Source organism: Scyliorhinus canicula, chromosome 2 (assembly GCF_902713615.1).
Source record: "Scyliorhinus canicula chromosome 2, sScyCan1.1, whole genome shotgun sequence".
Classification (NCBI taxonomy): domain Eukaryota; kingdom Metazoa; phylum Chordata; class Chondrichthyes; order Carcharhiniformes; family Scyliorhinidae; genus Scyliorhinus; species Scyliorhinus canicula.
This window is the reverse complement of record NC_052147.1, coordinates 28,757,842-28,773,773: the sequence shown is the minus strand read 5'-3', so window position 1 is coordinate 28,773,773 and position 15,932 is coordinate 28,757,842. Positions and strand designations below refer to the sequence as shown.

The 15,932-nt window shown below is 47.2% G+C and overlaps 1 protein-coding gene across 6 annotated transcripts in view; it reads left to right on the top strand.

Annotated features, from left to right (window-relative positions):
• Positions 1 to 15,932, top strand: part of LOC119951685 (protein unc-79 homolog) — a 269,084-nt gene that overhangs the window by 242,209 nt on the left and 10,943 nt on the right. For all 6 annotated transcript variants that reach the window (XM_038774926.1, XM_038774915.1, XM_038774945.1 and 3 more), the window contains one exon: positions 9,210 to 9,407. In XM_038774926.1, coding sequence (XP_038630854.1) covers positions 9,210 to 9,407 — 198 coding nt within the window. The remainder of the gene's footprint in view (positions 1 to 9,209; positions 9,408 to 15,932) is intronic.

The following is a 15,932-nucleotide window of genomic DNA, read 5'->3' as shown; positions in this document are numbered from 1 at the left end:
GGGAAGTAGATTTAGGACTGAGTTTAGGAGGAACTTCTTCACCCAAAGGGTTGTGAATCTATGGAATTCCTTGCCCAGTGAAGCAGTTGAGGCTCCTTCATTACATATTTTTAAGGTAAAGATAGATACTTTTTTGAAGAATAAAGAGATTAAGGGTTATGGTGTTCGGGCCGGAAAGTGGAGCTGAGTCCACAAAAGATCAGCCATGATCTCATTGAATGGCGGAGCAGGCTCGAGGGGCCAGATGGCCTACTCCTGCTCCTAGTTCTTATGTTCTTATGTACTGTTATCCATATATTCAACTCTAACTCGTTCTTGTTCCTCGTCACTTATTCCTAAGGTTTATGGACATTACATTAGTTTTCAGTCCACACATCGCTTTCTATTCCAGATAGATAGGATAAGGGAACATGATTACTCAGTTGGTCTGTTTACATTTGGCAAGGGTGGTTCCAACCATTGGACTGTTATGACTGATGGCGTAGGGTTGGATGTTCTTCTGTCGTATAAACATTCCCCTTTTAATAACCCCAATATTATCTACCAAGAGTACCTACATTCCTGGGACACTGGGTAATATTATTGGTTTCTCTCATACAATGCCTGGAGCATTCCCAGTATTCCCTTTGCATTCTTTGTTAAACCAGACTTTAGTCAGGTCTCTAATATCACACATTGAAATTTTGGGATTGCATGGTCAGATTCGTGATTTGTTTGTCAGTTATCCAGGATTCAACTTTTCCAACATTTGTTTATTCTAGGTTTTCTTTCAATTATGCCAACATCCAGTTGCCTTAGGTACTGCAGAGAATCCTATCCTATTCCTGGTTGCTCACATTCTTCTGACCTATGATCAGTTGGTTTATAGTATTGGCATGACCCACTAGCATCCTTCCGATATCTATATCTGCCTCTGCTCCTTCTTGCTTTTCCGAGAGCTATTTTCCCAATTACTGTTTAGGACAGCCGAAACATGTTTCACCTGTCCTGTCAGTGCCCTAATCTTCTGATTGAGGGCTTCCAGGTCTAGCGTGTTCATAGTGGACATGTCTTGCCCCATGGACTGACATACTGGTCTCTATTATCCCCCTTTTCTGTCTTCTTCTCCTCTGTTCTTTGTGATCTACTTTATCTTCTTGTCCCACTAAGATTTGCTACTGGATTTTTTTTGAAAATAAACTTCCTTTGGGGATAGTGCACCATTAGGTCTGCCAGTAGGGGTTTTGTGGTAATTTGTTTATGTCTCAGCCGTGGAGCAACAGGGTCCATCGCGCAATTCAATTTTGATTAACAGTTCCACCCTTAGTTTATCTGTTCAGTATAAGTTGGATATTGGTGTGCTCAGTTAGAATGGTGAGGGAATTTAATACAATAATGTAGTTAAAGTGTTGGATGAGTCAGAAAGCGACCAACAGGTGGCGTTCGAATACCAAAAAATCCAGTTTCACTGGTGTTAACTGTTGAGAAGCATCTGCAACTGGCCCAAGCCATCCATGCCTGTCCTGTAGGAGGACAGCGGAGATAGTCAGGCTAGTGGTTGCTAGTTATAGCACAAATAGTCGGAGACTTGTAATGCTGGAGATTGGGAAAGGGCCTGTTTAAGTTCTCGAACGGCCTGGGTGTGCTCCGGCATCCACTGCCAGTCTGTCTCTTTCTTCAAAAGTCCCGAAGGGGATGCGGCTCTAGTAGCAAATCTGTAAATGTGGTTTGTACAGTAACCAACCAATCTCAGAAACGGTCTTAATGATGTTACTTGTGTTGGGAGGGGCAATTTTAGAATCGCCTCGACCTGTTGCCAACATATCTCCTACTTCCCGTGCATAACCGTGGTACTTAGGTAAGTAACCTGAGCTTTTATAATTTGAACTTTTTTGGTGTTAACTTTTAATCTGAGAGGTCAGTTTTGTAAGGGCAACGAAGAGTCCATACTGAATAGGTCAAAATAAAAACTCGCGGCTCCAGTTGTTCCCTACTGGGTGTTCTCTTGTCAGTGTCTTACTGGCCGACTCTATTTATACAAAGCCAAGTATTGTTAAGGGTCCCCCATCCCCTTATCGGGGAGCTTGTATTCTGCAAGATCCACAGGATAGTTGATCATCTCGACCCCTTCATATCCATGCTGGCTATAACAGTCGGACAGGCCAGTAATTCGCTAAGTAGCTGTGCATGTTCCTCAAGAGCTAATCACCTACATACTCTACTAGGCGCTCACGTTTCAAGAACCTTTCTAGGCCCTAGACTAAGTGTTGGTGAAAAATAGACGGTGAGTTATGGAATCTTTGCGGGAAGCAAGTCCATGTATGCTGTTGGCCTCGGAATGTGAAAGCAAATTTATATTGACATTCTCGGGTCAGAGGGATGGACTGAAAACTATACTGATGTGTAAGAAAATGAAGTATCTAGCTTGAAGGGCTTGTTTAATCATGGCATTGGCGCTGCTAGCCAATGTGGGAGCATTGAAGGGTGTAGATTTGTTTAGCTCCTGGTAATCGTTTAGAGGTCACCAGGATCCATCTGACTTTTTGACTGGTCACATCGGAGAGTTCTTTGTCGATGCCACTGGATGAAGAACTCCTTGATCAAGTAAACTATCGATCACTTTGGCTACATCTTGCTCTGCACCCTTAGGGAACCCATATTGTTTTTGGGGTTAGGACTGGTCCTGCCGCACTAACTCATGCCCTCACAATCATGTTTATGTTTGGCAAAGGCCAAGATATGATCGGTCGATGAAGCGTCAGACCCCCGTGTTGTCTGACATATCAGCTGGTTGAATCCACAGCTGCCCAAAGGTACAGATCCTTTCCAGATAAGTATCCATGGGAACGTACCATGGTGCTGCTTGACTCATTCTCCAGACACAGCAATTTGCTAGATCAAATGTCAATAGATATTTTTGCATAAAATCAGATTCCAAAATTTGCTCGGCCCCTCTTGGTAATGGCACCAGCACCGCTGGATGCAGACAACGCAAATGGGCCACTGTGAATTCCAGTGGTTTAGTAATGGCTGAGATATACCAGCCGTGTTGCGCCCGAAAAGCAGCTCGGCCCGGCCGGTAGGTGCTGGGAAATCCCTCTTCCGGGATTGACCCGGCTAGCCACGACGCGTGAGATCTAATGTGATATCGCAAGATGTCGCAATGTGAATCTCACCTGTTGCGGGTGGGGTCACTTTCTGGCAAATCTGCATATTACAGTGAGACAGCTAGTCTCACTCTAATATGCATTCCAAAGATTTAACCAAGGCGTCGGATCTAACCCCCTCGCCTTGGAGACCTCTGGCAAGTGCCATTCAGTGCTGGTCTCCACAAACAAGGTATCCCAGGGATTCAGAGGCCCCCAGGTGCTTACCCTCTGGGCAGGGAGGCACCCTGGCACTGCTGGTGCCACCTGGGCACCATCCTGGCACTGCCAGGGTACCAGGCTAGCACTACCAAGGTGCCAAGCTGGCCTATGTCACGGAATGGGATCAGGCCCGGGGGTGTCCCGCTTGGGTGTGGAGGTGGTGGAGGATCCCCTTATAGGTGAGTTAGTGCTTGTGGTGGGTTTGGTGGTTGCGTTGGGGGATCGGGAGATCAGGACACCATTTTTAAATGGCACGCGGAGCTCCTCAGTGCAGAAAATGACTAAGTGTGGCCTTGGCCGCGCGCTCCCAGCTGAGGCCCCAGATCTACCCAAAAGGCCATTCGACTACATTGTGTTTCTTTGCGCTCCGATCATTTGGAAACACCCAGCTAATCACGTGCTATGGGCCTCTGTTCACATTCGGGTTCCATTCACACCCAATGCCTTCTTGTGAATGGCCAGTAAAATCGCTAAGAACAATTTTTCCCTTTGGTTGCCAATTAAATTTCAGATGTAGGAATGTGTTTACGGTAGTGCGGAAGCCTTCAATGTCGCATACAAATTCTGGCCAACCTGCCTGTGTCAATTGGGTGCCCCATACTATCCCATTACACTTCCACTCTGGAGAGGCCTGACTCATCAATCCTGCTGGTAGTGGCCACCATCACATGGATCATAATGATCCTCAGGCTGTCCTCCTCTGTATGCTCTATCCTGCACCATGATGTGCATTAGGTGTGCCCCATTTCTACATTTCGGGCCTCCTCCTGGGAGGGGAACAGACTAGATCCCTGTCTCCGGGCTGCCTCACAATCCCTCAGAAGTCCTCTTCTACCAGTTAAGACGTACATCCTCCTGCTGCTGCCGTTCTCTGATACATCTCTTTCTCCAGCTAGATGGAGGTGGCTATCCTTGTGAGACAGGATGCGGTTGCGTGCCCCCAAAGCCATGCCCCCTATCATCTCCTTCATTCCCCAACACTGACTGTATACCCTGACTGCCCATGAGGTTAATTTTTCACTTCGACCTAGGCTCACTCTTTTCTCAGGTCTCCTTTTCCCAAACCCTAACTAATCGCCTCAAGACCCATGCCTCAGTGTGAGCTGTGTCGGTGGGGGTCAAATTTTTCACAAGGTCACTTAACTTTTTCAGTTAAGTGGCTTACTAGAGTGCAACATCATTTTCCCTAATGAGGGACCACCAGTGTGCCCCGGTATGAAAGTCAACTGCGTCTCTCATGGTATCTTTCATTTGAACAAGGGTCCCACCCCCTGCATTTTGAGGGTGAGAGAGGTCAGGCATTGCTGCTGGTTCCGGGCAGCAAATTTTTCTCCTCTTTATTGTCCAGACCGTGCAGGATCATTTCTTGATTTATCCTCTGGAAAAAGTACTCCTGGTCGTCTCTGTACCCAAATGGTGTTATTAACATCATAGAATTCCTACAGCACAGCTGGAAGCCATTTGGCCCATCAAGTCTGCACTGAAAGAGCACCCAAAATCGTTTCACACTGACTTTGGAACTGAGTCATCTGTATCATATTTCAGGTTCATTGAGGAAGGCCCTGTCTTCTCAACCTTGTCCCTCTCATGAGGTGGTTGGGCGTGATCCAGATCGCAATCCACCTATACTTAGAAGTTTTTTTTGGAAGGGGGCAGGCTCTGCATCAGCACTGATGGGTGGGGCCTAAACATGCTGTCAAGCCCAACCTTCAGAGTTTGGGGTCCAATGTTTAGAGAGTATCGTAATCTCAATGTGACAGTAACACCCCCCCCCCCCCCCCCCCCCATCACCAATGCCAGCATCAGGGCCTTAGTGTCCCCCCAGTCCCCCCCCCCCCATCTATCGGGGACCTCCCAATGGCTCTCCATTCAGGACCCCCCCTCCCCCCCCCCCCCCCCGCAAGGTGAGCGACAGCACACTATGTAATTGCCAAATGCCCCCTTTTCATGGACCCTTTTATGCCTCCCTTTCATGCCCGCCCCTAAATGTCCACCCCTTTCATGCTCCATCACCCCCCTTCATTTTCTTTTTCCTTTAAAATTTAGTGTACTCAATTCATTTTTTTTTTCCAATTAAGGGGCAATTTAGAGTGGCCAATTCACCTACCCTGCACATCTTTGGGTTGTGGGGGCGAAACCCACGCAAACACGGGGAGAATGTGCAAACTCCACACGGACAGTGACCCAGAGCCGGGATCGAACCTGGGACCTCAGCGCCGTGAGACAACAGGGCCATCACCCTCCTTCATGGCACCTCTTCATACCACACCCCCTTCATGCCGTGCCCATTTCAGGCCCTTCCCCTTGGCGATGCCAACCTTTATTGAACAGAGGTGTAATGCTTGCAATTCTCCAGTCCTTGGATACCTACCCTGGCTCCAGGGAAGACTGAAAGATTATGGCCAGTGACACTGCAATTTCCACTCGTACTTCTTAAAATATTCTTGGTTGCATCTCATCAGGTCTCAGAAAATGAAAATCGCTTATTATCACAAGTAGGCTTCAAATGAAATTACTGTGAAAAGCCCCTAGTCGCCACATTCCGGCGCCTGTTTGGGGAGGCTGGCACGAAAATTGAACCCTGCTGCTGGCCTGCCTTGGTCTGCTTCCAAAGCCAGCGATTTAGCGCAGTGTGTTAAACCAGCCCCAGGCCATAATAATCACATATTGTCACAAGTAGGCTTCAATGAAGTTGCTATGAAAAGCCCGTAGTCGCCATGTTCCGGCGCCTGTTCGGGGAGGCCGATACGGGAATTGAACCCCGCGCTGCTGGCATTGTTCTGCATTACAAGCCAGCTGTTTAGCCCACTGTGCTATACCAGCCCCTTCCTGACATCTGTCATTAGCACACTCTTTCTTCTTTACCTTGATTGTGCCCAAACTATTTCATTTTTGAAGGTAGCCCATTGTCGAGCTCTAGTTTTTCCCGCCAACCTTTCATTCCTGTACATATGGTCCAGCTCTGTTCTTGCCATATTCAAGTCAGTCTCCCCAGTTAGTTATTCTTACTCTGGATTGCCTATCATCATCGTAAACCTTACGATGCAAAGCTCACTGTCCCCCAAAATGTTCCGCCATTGACTCTTGATCTATCTGATTTCCATGAACCAGATTCAACAGTGCATTCTTTCTTGTTGGACTGAACTCACTGTTGTAGAAAACTTTAATGTGTACAATCTCGGAATGTTTGCCTCTATCCACCTTTTGCACTAGCACTGCCCTAGTCTATATTCGGGTAATTAAAGTCCCCATTATAACTGTATGATGGTTGCATATCTCTGTAATTTCCCTGCAGATTTGTTCTTCTACATCCTTCCCATTAATTGGCAGTCTACACTACCACTGTCCCAGACAGTCTACATCGAGCAATGTAATTGCATTTTTTTTTTGTTCCTTCGCTCTCACCAAATTGAACCCTCTGGGAAACCCTCTTTCTCCAGCACTGCAATGCTCCCCTTCACCACCGCTCCTCCTAGGTTATTTGGTCCTTTAAGTCTGCTGTGCCATTCAACAATATGATGACAGATCTACCTCAACTCCAACTTCCTCTCCTATCTTCATATCCCCTGAATTCATGAGGTCATGGGTTGAGAGGAATCTGCTTATCAGACAGCAAATATTTTGTAATGCAACACAGGGAGAGAGTGGCCTGAGACTCATGAGGGAGGAGGTTGGTGGAACTTGTTGGGGAATAGGGAAGGAGGATTAACTCCAAATAATATGTGAAGACAATTTGTGCTAATGTGGACTAAGACAGTTAAAATGGCTGTTGAGACACTAGAAATGGTGATGGATGTACAGGTTGATGATTTGCCCTAATCATAGAGAATTCAGCCCTTTCAAGAATTTATTACCGAACCTTATCCCTGTGCCATATTAATGGCACATATATTCAAATCTAATGTGCAAAACCTAGCATTTATCATTAATTATCATTGGCTAGTTATGGAGATAAATTTTCCAAATCCTCTTGAATAATGATTGTTTTTCTAAATTAGCAGTTTTCCCAGAAAGAAAATGTTCTTGAATGGCTCACATATCTTATTTTATGCTTTGTGAGTAACGAAACAGTACAGATAGGACATATCTTTCATTTATATTGTCACTCTTTATTTTAAAAATCGCATTATCTGTCAATGTGTGTAGCCTATTTTTGCTGTCTTATATCTAACTCGCTACAGTAGTCTCTATTCCACTTACTATTATTTTGAGTAAGATACTCGTAATGTGACTATTTAAAACATAGAAAGAGATTATTTCTACCACAGAAATGTATCGAGCTTCTTTCCAAGTAATAACTTAATATAAAGCAAATTCTTGCAAATGACAATGAAAGAAAATGACCACTTTGTCTGATTTAGGCCGAACTAGTTGGGGGTTATTTTAGGTTAGGCTACTGGAACATCTCTGTTTTATTTTGAAGCATGTCACAGAATCTTTAACATCCACCTGTAACAGTTAGATGGGGACTCTGTTTAATATAATATACAAAAGAAGGTTTCGGGAGCCCTTTGACAATGTCAGTTTTGTTTCTCGTCTCTCATTAAACACAATGGGATGGAATTTCAATTGTCAGTGGCAGCGGGAACAGAATGAGTTGAAAATTGCATTCCTGGAGGGCGGCACTTGATCTCGCCGCCTCTGGACAGTTTACAATTTTTGGGGATGGGGGAGTGGTGGGGATAAGTGGGAACCAGAAACCCGTTCTCCACCAATTAATGACCCTGTTAAGTATATTAAGGAACTTGTTAAGGGATCTGTCTGAAACAGAATGGAATCTTCAATCTTTTTTTTCGGCATTTACACCGTTTTCGGGGTGACGGAGAATCACAATTTGGTGTCAAATCGGCACCTGCCGCAATTTTGGAGACGGGTGCCATTCGCCGCCCAATCGCCTTTGCCGATTTTGCTGCAGGGCGATGGAGAATCCTGCCGAAGGTCTTTAGTTTTCAGGAAAGCGCTCTTGCCTTCTCGTCATTACTATCTAAGCAACCTCCTAAAGCACTCGACATCCATCTACACCAAGTAGCATAAACATGTAATTTTAGTAGCTGGAGTCTTTGAAATTGATTTTTCATAACCACTTGTCAGCCTCTTCATTTCACTTCCTTTACAATATTTCTTTAAATAAAATGGGAGAATGTATATTTTTCTTTCTAGTAAAATAACTAGAAGGCAGAGATTTAAGGTGATTGGCAAAAGAGGCAGTGGCGAGGCGAGGCAATCTTTTCTCTACAGAACAAATGATTCAGATTTAGAAAGCTCTATCTCCGAGGATGGTGAAAACAGATTCAATGGTATCCTTCAAAAGGGAATTGGATTAAGACTTGAACAAGAACAAATTGCAGCGCTGTGGGGAAAGAGTGAGGCAGTGGGACCAATTGGAGTGCTCTTTGAACGAGCCAGCACACACACAATGGGCCAAATGGTCTCGTCCTGTGCTGTACTACTATGAGCAATCAACTTTATGTTGCCTTAAGCGTGGCATCAGAATTCATTAGATAAATACATTGACAAGATACATATTCTGAGCTGAAATAAATATCATTGACTCATTACTTCAAACAAAGTTCATTTTCTGGATGCAATATATAAAATGGCAATATATAAAAATGTGATACCTCTGTTAAATTTCTGATGGACTAATTAATTTCTCCATCAGTCTTTTTGTGTAAATGTTTCTAGCGGGATAAATTTGAAAAATTATAATTTTAACATTTTTATTCAAATTTTTACACTACGTGTGATTTCTAAAAGAGCACAGTAAACTGAAATTTAGAACTGTCTAGTACGAGTTATGTGTAAGTTGATGTACAGATTTAACTACAATAAATCAGTGGTTCTTTTCTTTATGTTTTGTAGACATCTGTATTGCACATGTGCTCCCTATTCCATGCTTTCATCTTCGCCCAGCTTTGGACAGTCTATTGTGAACAAGCAGCTTCTGCTCCAACACTACAGAACCAGAATGAGTTTGTGTGCACAGCTGTTCTGACTGCCCTTGAATTCTGGAGTCGGGTGACACCTAGTATTTTACAGCTGATGGTTCATAACAAAGTGGTGAGTATAATCATAATATTTCACCTATTCTTCTTTCCCCTGATTACATAAGCACAAAAGAATATGGACATTCTGGCTAACATTGATAAAGGCACTGGTTCAGTCTCAATTGGTGCACTGTATTCATTCAGGCACTGTAATTTTGGACGGGTGTAAAGGTATTAGCGGGGGGCAGAAAAGATTTAAGAATGGTTCAAGAGCTGAAGGGACTAGTCTCCAGGGAGAAGTCTTGGTAAGCGGAGCATCGAACAAGGTGAGTATAAAGTAACTTACCTCACGGATTCGCAGCCTAGACTCCAGGGAGCAGTCTTGGTGGGAAGCAACATTGACCTTGGTGAGTAAAAAGTAACTTACCTAAGGGATTTGCGGTCTAGTGCCCAGGGATCAGTTTTGGTGGGCGGAGCATCGAACTCGGTGAGTATAAAGTAACTTATCTCAGGGATTCGTGGCCTAGTGCCCAGGGAGCAGTCTCGGAGGGCGGAGCATCGAACTCGGTGAGTATAAAGTAACTTACCTCAGGGATTCACGGCCTAGTCTCCAGGGAGCAGTCTCGGTGGGCCGAGCATCGAACTCGGTGAGTATAAAATAACTTACCTCAGGGATACGTGGCCTCATCTCCAGGGAGCCTCGGAGGGCGGAGCATCGAACTCGGTGAGTATAAAGTGACATACCTCAGGGATTCGCGGCCTCGTCTCCAGCGAGCAGTCTCGGTGGGCGGAGCATCGAACTCGGTGAGTATAAAGTAACTTATCTCAGCGATTCCACTGAAGCTGAAAAAAACTGAAAGATAGGAAACATGTGACCTGTTTGGCTACAGGGAATCTGTGCTAAATTTGAAAAACACACTGCAAACTATGAATAAATTAATTAACTGGTAGAGATGGCTGGGCAGGCGATGCAAGCAAATGTTGGTTGCTTGAGGTGTTTCACTCAGAGTTGATGAGCTGGAGTCTGAGCTTCAGAGACTGCTGCGCATCCGGGAGGGGGAGAGTTACCTGGTCACTTTGTTTCAGAAGGCAGTCCCTCCCTGTAGATTAAGTACCTCAAATTCGGTTAGTGGTCAGGTTCAGCAGGGTGTGACTGCAAGTGAGTCAGGTAGCGGTGTACTAAATTCAGTAAAGGAGGAGCCTCAGCTTTTTACCTCGTCCAACAGGTATGAGATACTTGCTCCCTGTGTGGATGAGGAAAAGGGTTGCAGGGAGGTGAGCTAGCTGACCAGTGTATCGTGGTGCAGGAGTCCATTCAAGTGAGAATGTCCATTCAAAAAGAGAAGTGCTAAATGTAGGGGATTCTATAATTGGGGGGATTAATAGCATCCTTTTTAAGCAGGATTGAGAGTCCCGCATAGTATACTGCCTGCCCGGCGTCAGGAAAAGGGACATTTCCAACCAGCTTGAAAGGATATTGGAGTGGGAGGATAAGGATCCAGTTATTGTGGTCCACGTTGGGACAAGCAACATAGGCAACTCTAGTAAAGAGGGCCCATTGAGGGATTATCAGGCACTAGGAACAAATTTAAAGAACAGGTCCTCAAGGGTTATAATCTCCAGATTATTACCCGAGCCACATGCGAATTGGCATAGGGATGAGACAATTAGGGAAGTAAACACGTGGCTAAAGGAGTAGTGCGGGAAAGAGGGGTTCCATCTCATGGGGCATTGGCATCAGTATTGGAACAGGAGGGATCTGTACCATTGGGACGGCCTTCACCTGAACCAACCTGGGACCAGTGTACTAGCGGAAAGGATAAATACGGTGGTCACAAGGACTTTAAACTAGCAAGTGAGAGGGGGAAGGGAAGGTATAGCTATAGGAAGTATAATGGTAAATTGGAAGCAAAGCAGCAGGTTAGCAGGTGGGGTGGTGGGTTCAACTCCAGGGAAAATTATGAAAAAAGTTAAAGGGAAGAAGAACTCAGGAGATGTTATTAATGGAGGTGTTAGGATTGAAAAAGAAGGTATTAAAAACTAGCATAAGGGCACTTTACCTGAATTCTCGTAGCATTCAAAACAAGGTAAATGAGTTGACGGGACAAATCATTGCGAGTGAGTATGATTTAATGGCCTTTACAGAGGCAGGGTGATCACAACCGGGAGTTAAATATCCAGCGGTATCAGACTATTCAGAAGGACAGATAGGAAGGTAAGGGAAGTGGTGTAGCTCTGATATTTAAGGATGACATCAAGGCAGTAGTGAGAGATGATAAAGGTTCTATGGAGAAATTGTTGAATTCATTTGGGTGGAAATAAGAAATAATAAGGAGAAAAGGTCACTATAATTTCCACCCTAATGAATTCAACCATTTCTCCATACAACCTATATCATAAAATCCAGTGCCTTGCGCTTAAACAAAGGAAACTACAATGGGTTGAGGGAGGAGTTGGCTAAGACAGACTGGGAGCAAAGACATTCTGATAGGACAATTGAGGAACAGTGAAGGACTTTCAAAGTGATTTTTCACAGTGCTCAGCAAAAGTATATACCAGTGAAAAGGAAGGACTGTCGGAAAAGGGATAATCTGCCATGGATATCTAACGAAATACAGGGGGTATCAAATTTAAAGAAAATGCATTCAAAGATTAATGGGAAACTAGAGGATTGAAAAATCTTTAAAGGTCAAGAGAAAGCCACGAAGAAAGCTATAAAGAAAAGTAAAAAGATTTTGAGAGTAAACTAGCTCAGAATATAAAAACATACAGCAAAGGTTTCTACAAATGTATAAAATGAAAAAGTGTGGCTACGGTAAACATTGGTCCTTTAGAGGATGTGGAGGGGAGGGGGGGATTTAATAATGGGAAATGAGGAAATGGCCGAGGCATTGAACAGGTATTTAGTGTCGGTCTTCACAGGGTAAGACACAAATAACATGACAATAATTGATTGCGAGGAGGCAATGTGTGGTGATCTACCACTGTGTATATATATATATATATATATAATATATATGTGTGTGTGCCTGTATTAGGGGATGTACAGCAGTACCTGTATTACAGGTTTACCGGTAAGCCCCTGCCGGCTAGCTCCGCCCACAGGGAGCAGTATAAATATTCATGAGTTCCCCTGAGCTGCCATTCTACAGCTGCAGCTGAAGGAATAACATCTCATGGTAATAAAGCCTCTATTATACCGATTCGGGTCTTTGTGTGCAATTGTTAGCGCATCAATTTATTACCGTGAGATTTTCCACATCAGAATTAAACCCGATCGCCTGCAGCTGGATCCGCAATCGCCGAACGCCAGAAAAGACTTTAACCACTGGCTGGCTGTTTTCGAGGCCTACATCACCTCAGCGGACCCGACACCATCGGAAGCTCAGAAAATTAAACTCCTATACTCAAGATTGAGCTCCAGCGTGTTCCCGCTGATACAGGATGCGCCGAACTATGCCCGAGCCATGGAACTTCTCAAAGAGAATTACGTCCAATCGACAAACACTCTGTTTTACATAGAATTTACAGTACAGAAGGAGACCATTCAGCCCATCGAGTCTGCACCGGCTCTTGGAAAGAGCACCCTACCCAAGGTCAACACCTCCATCCTATCCCCATAACCCAGCAACCCCACGCAACACTAAGGGCAATTTTGGACAATAAGGGCAATTTATCATGGCCAATCCACCTAACCTGCACATCTTTGGACTGTGGGAGGAAACCGGAGCACCCGGAGGAAACCCATGAACACACACGGGGAGGATGTGCAGACTCCACATAGACAGTGACCCAAGCCAGAATCGAACCTGGGACCCTGGAGCTGTGAAGCGATTGTGCTATCCACAATGCTACCGTGCTGTTTGCGAGGCATGTACTCGCCATTCGCGTCCAGCAACCGGGTGAGTCGATTGAGGACTTCTGGAGGGCCCTTATCCCTCTAGTACGGGACTGCGAGTGCCAGGCCATCACGGCTACGGAACATTCGAATTTCCTCATGCGAGATGCCTTTGTGACGGGTATTGCATCGGACCCCATCCGGCAACGACCGCTGGAAGGGGCCGCGCTCGATCTTGCGGCGAGAAAGACTTTAGCGCTCTCTATGACGGCCGCTTCCCATAACGTAGAATCCTACCCCGCCCACCGCGCGGCCCACCCTTCCTACGCCTCGTGGACCCCGCAACCGACCCCCCCCCCCCGACTGGGGCCGCTCCCATGCAGTATGCCTGCGCTGTTCGCCGCACCACGCACACTGGGGGTCCCCGCTGCTACTTCTGCAGTCAGAAGAAGCACCCCTACCAGCGCTGCCCGGCCCGTGCCGCGACCTGTAAATCCTGTGACAAGAAAGGCCACTTTTCAGCGGTGTGTCAGGCCCACACAGTTGCCGCTATCGCGCCCGAACTCTCCCCCTCACCTCAGCCTCTGCTCCCGGGGCCATGTGCGACCAGTGGGCGCCGCCATCTTCACCCCCCCCTCCCCCCGGTCCACGTGCGATCAATGGGCGCCGCCATCTTTTGCCGCCCCCGCAATGTGTGCACCATGGGCGCCGCCATCTTCCTTCCCCAACTCCACGTGCAATCAGTGGGCGCCGCCATCTTGCCCCACCCCCGCAACGTGCGCTGCATGGCGCCGCCATCTTCTTCCCCGCAGGTACTTCAGATGCCGCCATTTTGTCCTCCCATCAGGACTGGACCATGGGACCCGGGTCGCTGCCACCACTCATCGGACTCTACGGACTCTTCGGACGATCGCCCGCTACTCGCCTCCATGACGCTCGACCAATCTCGTCCTCGCAACCTGGCTACCGCTTCTACGACGGTGCTCATTAACGGCCACGTGACCTCCAGCCTATTCGACTCCGGGAGCACCGATAGCTTCATCCATCCGGACACGGTAAGGCGCTGCTCCCTCGCGGTCCATCCCGCCAACCAGCAGATCTCCCTGGCCTCCGGATCCCACTCTGTCCCGATCCGGGGTTTCTGTCTGGTCAAACTCACCGTACAAGGCGCTGAATTCAACAGTTTCCGCCTGTACGTTCTCCCCAACCTCTGTGCGACACTTTTACTGGGCCTGGACTTCCAATGTAACCTCCAGAGCCTCACCCTCAAATTCGGCGGACCCCTACCCCCACTCACTGTTTGCGGCCTCACGAACCTCAAGGTTGACCCTCCCTCCCTCTTTGCCAATCTGACTGCAGATTGCAAGCCCATCGCCACCAGGAGAAGACGGTATAGCACCCAGGACAAGGCCTTCATCAGGTCCGAAGTCCAGCGGCTGCTTTGGGAGGGTATTATCGAGGCCAGCAACAGCCCCTGGAGAGCCCAAGTGGTGGTGGTTAAAACTGGGGAGAAACACAGGATGATCGTGGACTACAGCCAGACCATCAACCGGTACACGCAGCTCGACGCGTACCCACTCCCATGCATATCTGATATGGTCAATCAGATTGCACAGTACCGGGTCTTCTCAGCAATTGACCTTAAATCTGCCTACCACCAGCTCCCCATCCGTAAATCGGACCGTCCCTACACTGCCTTCGAGGCGGATGGTCGACTCTATCAATTTCTTAGGGTTCCCTTCGGCGTCACTAACGGGGTCTCGGTATTTCAACGAGAAATGGACTGAATGGTTGACCGGTACGTACTGCGGGCCACGTTTCCGTACTTAGACAATGTCACCATCTGCGGCCACGACCAGCAGGACCATGATGCCAACCTTGCAAAATTTCTCCACACTGCATCTCTCCTCAACCTCATTTATAACAAGGAGAAGTGCGTGTTCAGCACAGACCGCTTAGCCATCCTAGGCTATGTAGTCCAAAACGGACTACTGGGGCCCGATCCCGACCGCATGCGCCCCCTCATGGAGCTTCCCCTCCCCCGCTGCCCCAAGGCTCTCAAACGATGCCTGGGGTTCTTTTCTTACTATGCCCAGTGGGTCCCACAATACGCGGACAAGGCCCGCCCACTGATCCAGTCCATGCAATTTCCCCTCACGGCCGAGGCACAACAGGTCTTCGCCCGTATTCGCTCAGACATAGCCAAGGCCGGGATGCATGCAGTGGATGAGACACTGCCCTTCCAAGTAGAGAGCGACGCTTCAGATGTCGCCCTTGCCGCCACTCTAAAGGCAGGCATACCCGTGGCATTCTTTTCCCGCACCCTCCATGCCTCCAAAATGTGACATTCCTCTGTTGAAAAGGAGGCCTAGGCAATCGTTGAAGCGGTGCGGCACTGGAGGCATTACCTGGCCGGCAGGAGATTCACTCTCCTCACTGACCAACGGTCGGTAGCCTTCATGTTTAACAACACACAGCGGGGCAAGATCAAAAATGACAAAATCTTGCGGTGGAGAATCGAGCTCTCCACCTATAATTATGAGATCTTGTATCGCCCTGGCAAGCTCAACGAGCCCCCAGACGCCCTCTCCCGAAGTACATGTGCCAGCGCACAAGTGAACCAGCTCCGTCTTGCACGAGAGCCTTTGCCATCCGGGAGTCACTCGGTTGTACGACCTGGTCAAAGCCCACAATCTGCCCTACTCCGTCGAGGAAGTACGGACAGTCACCAAAGACTGCCAGGTCTGTGCAGAGTGCAAG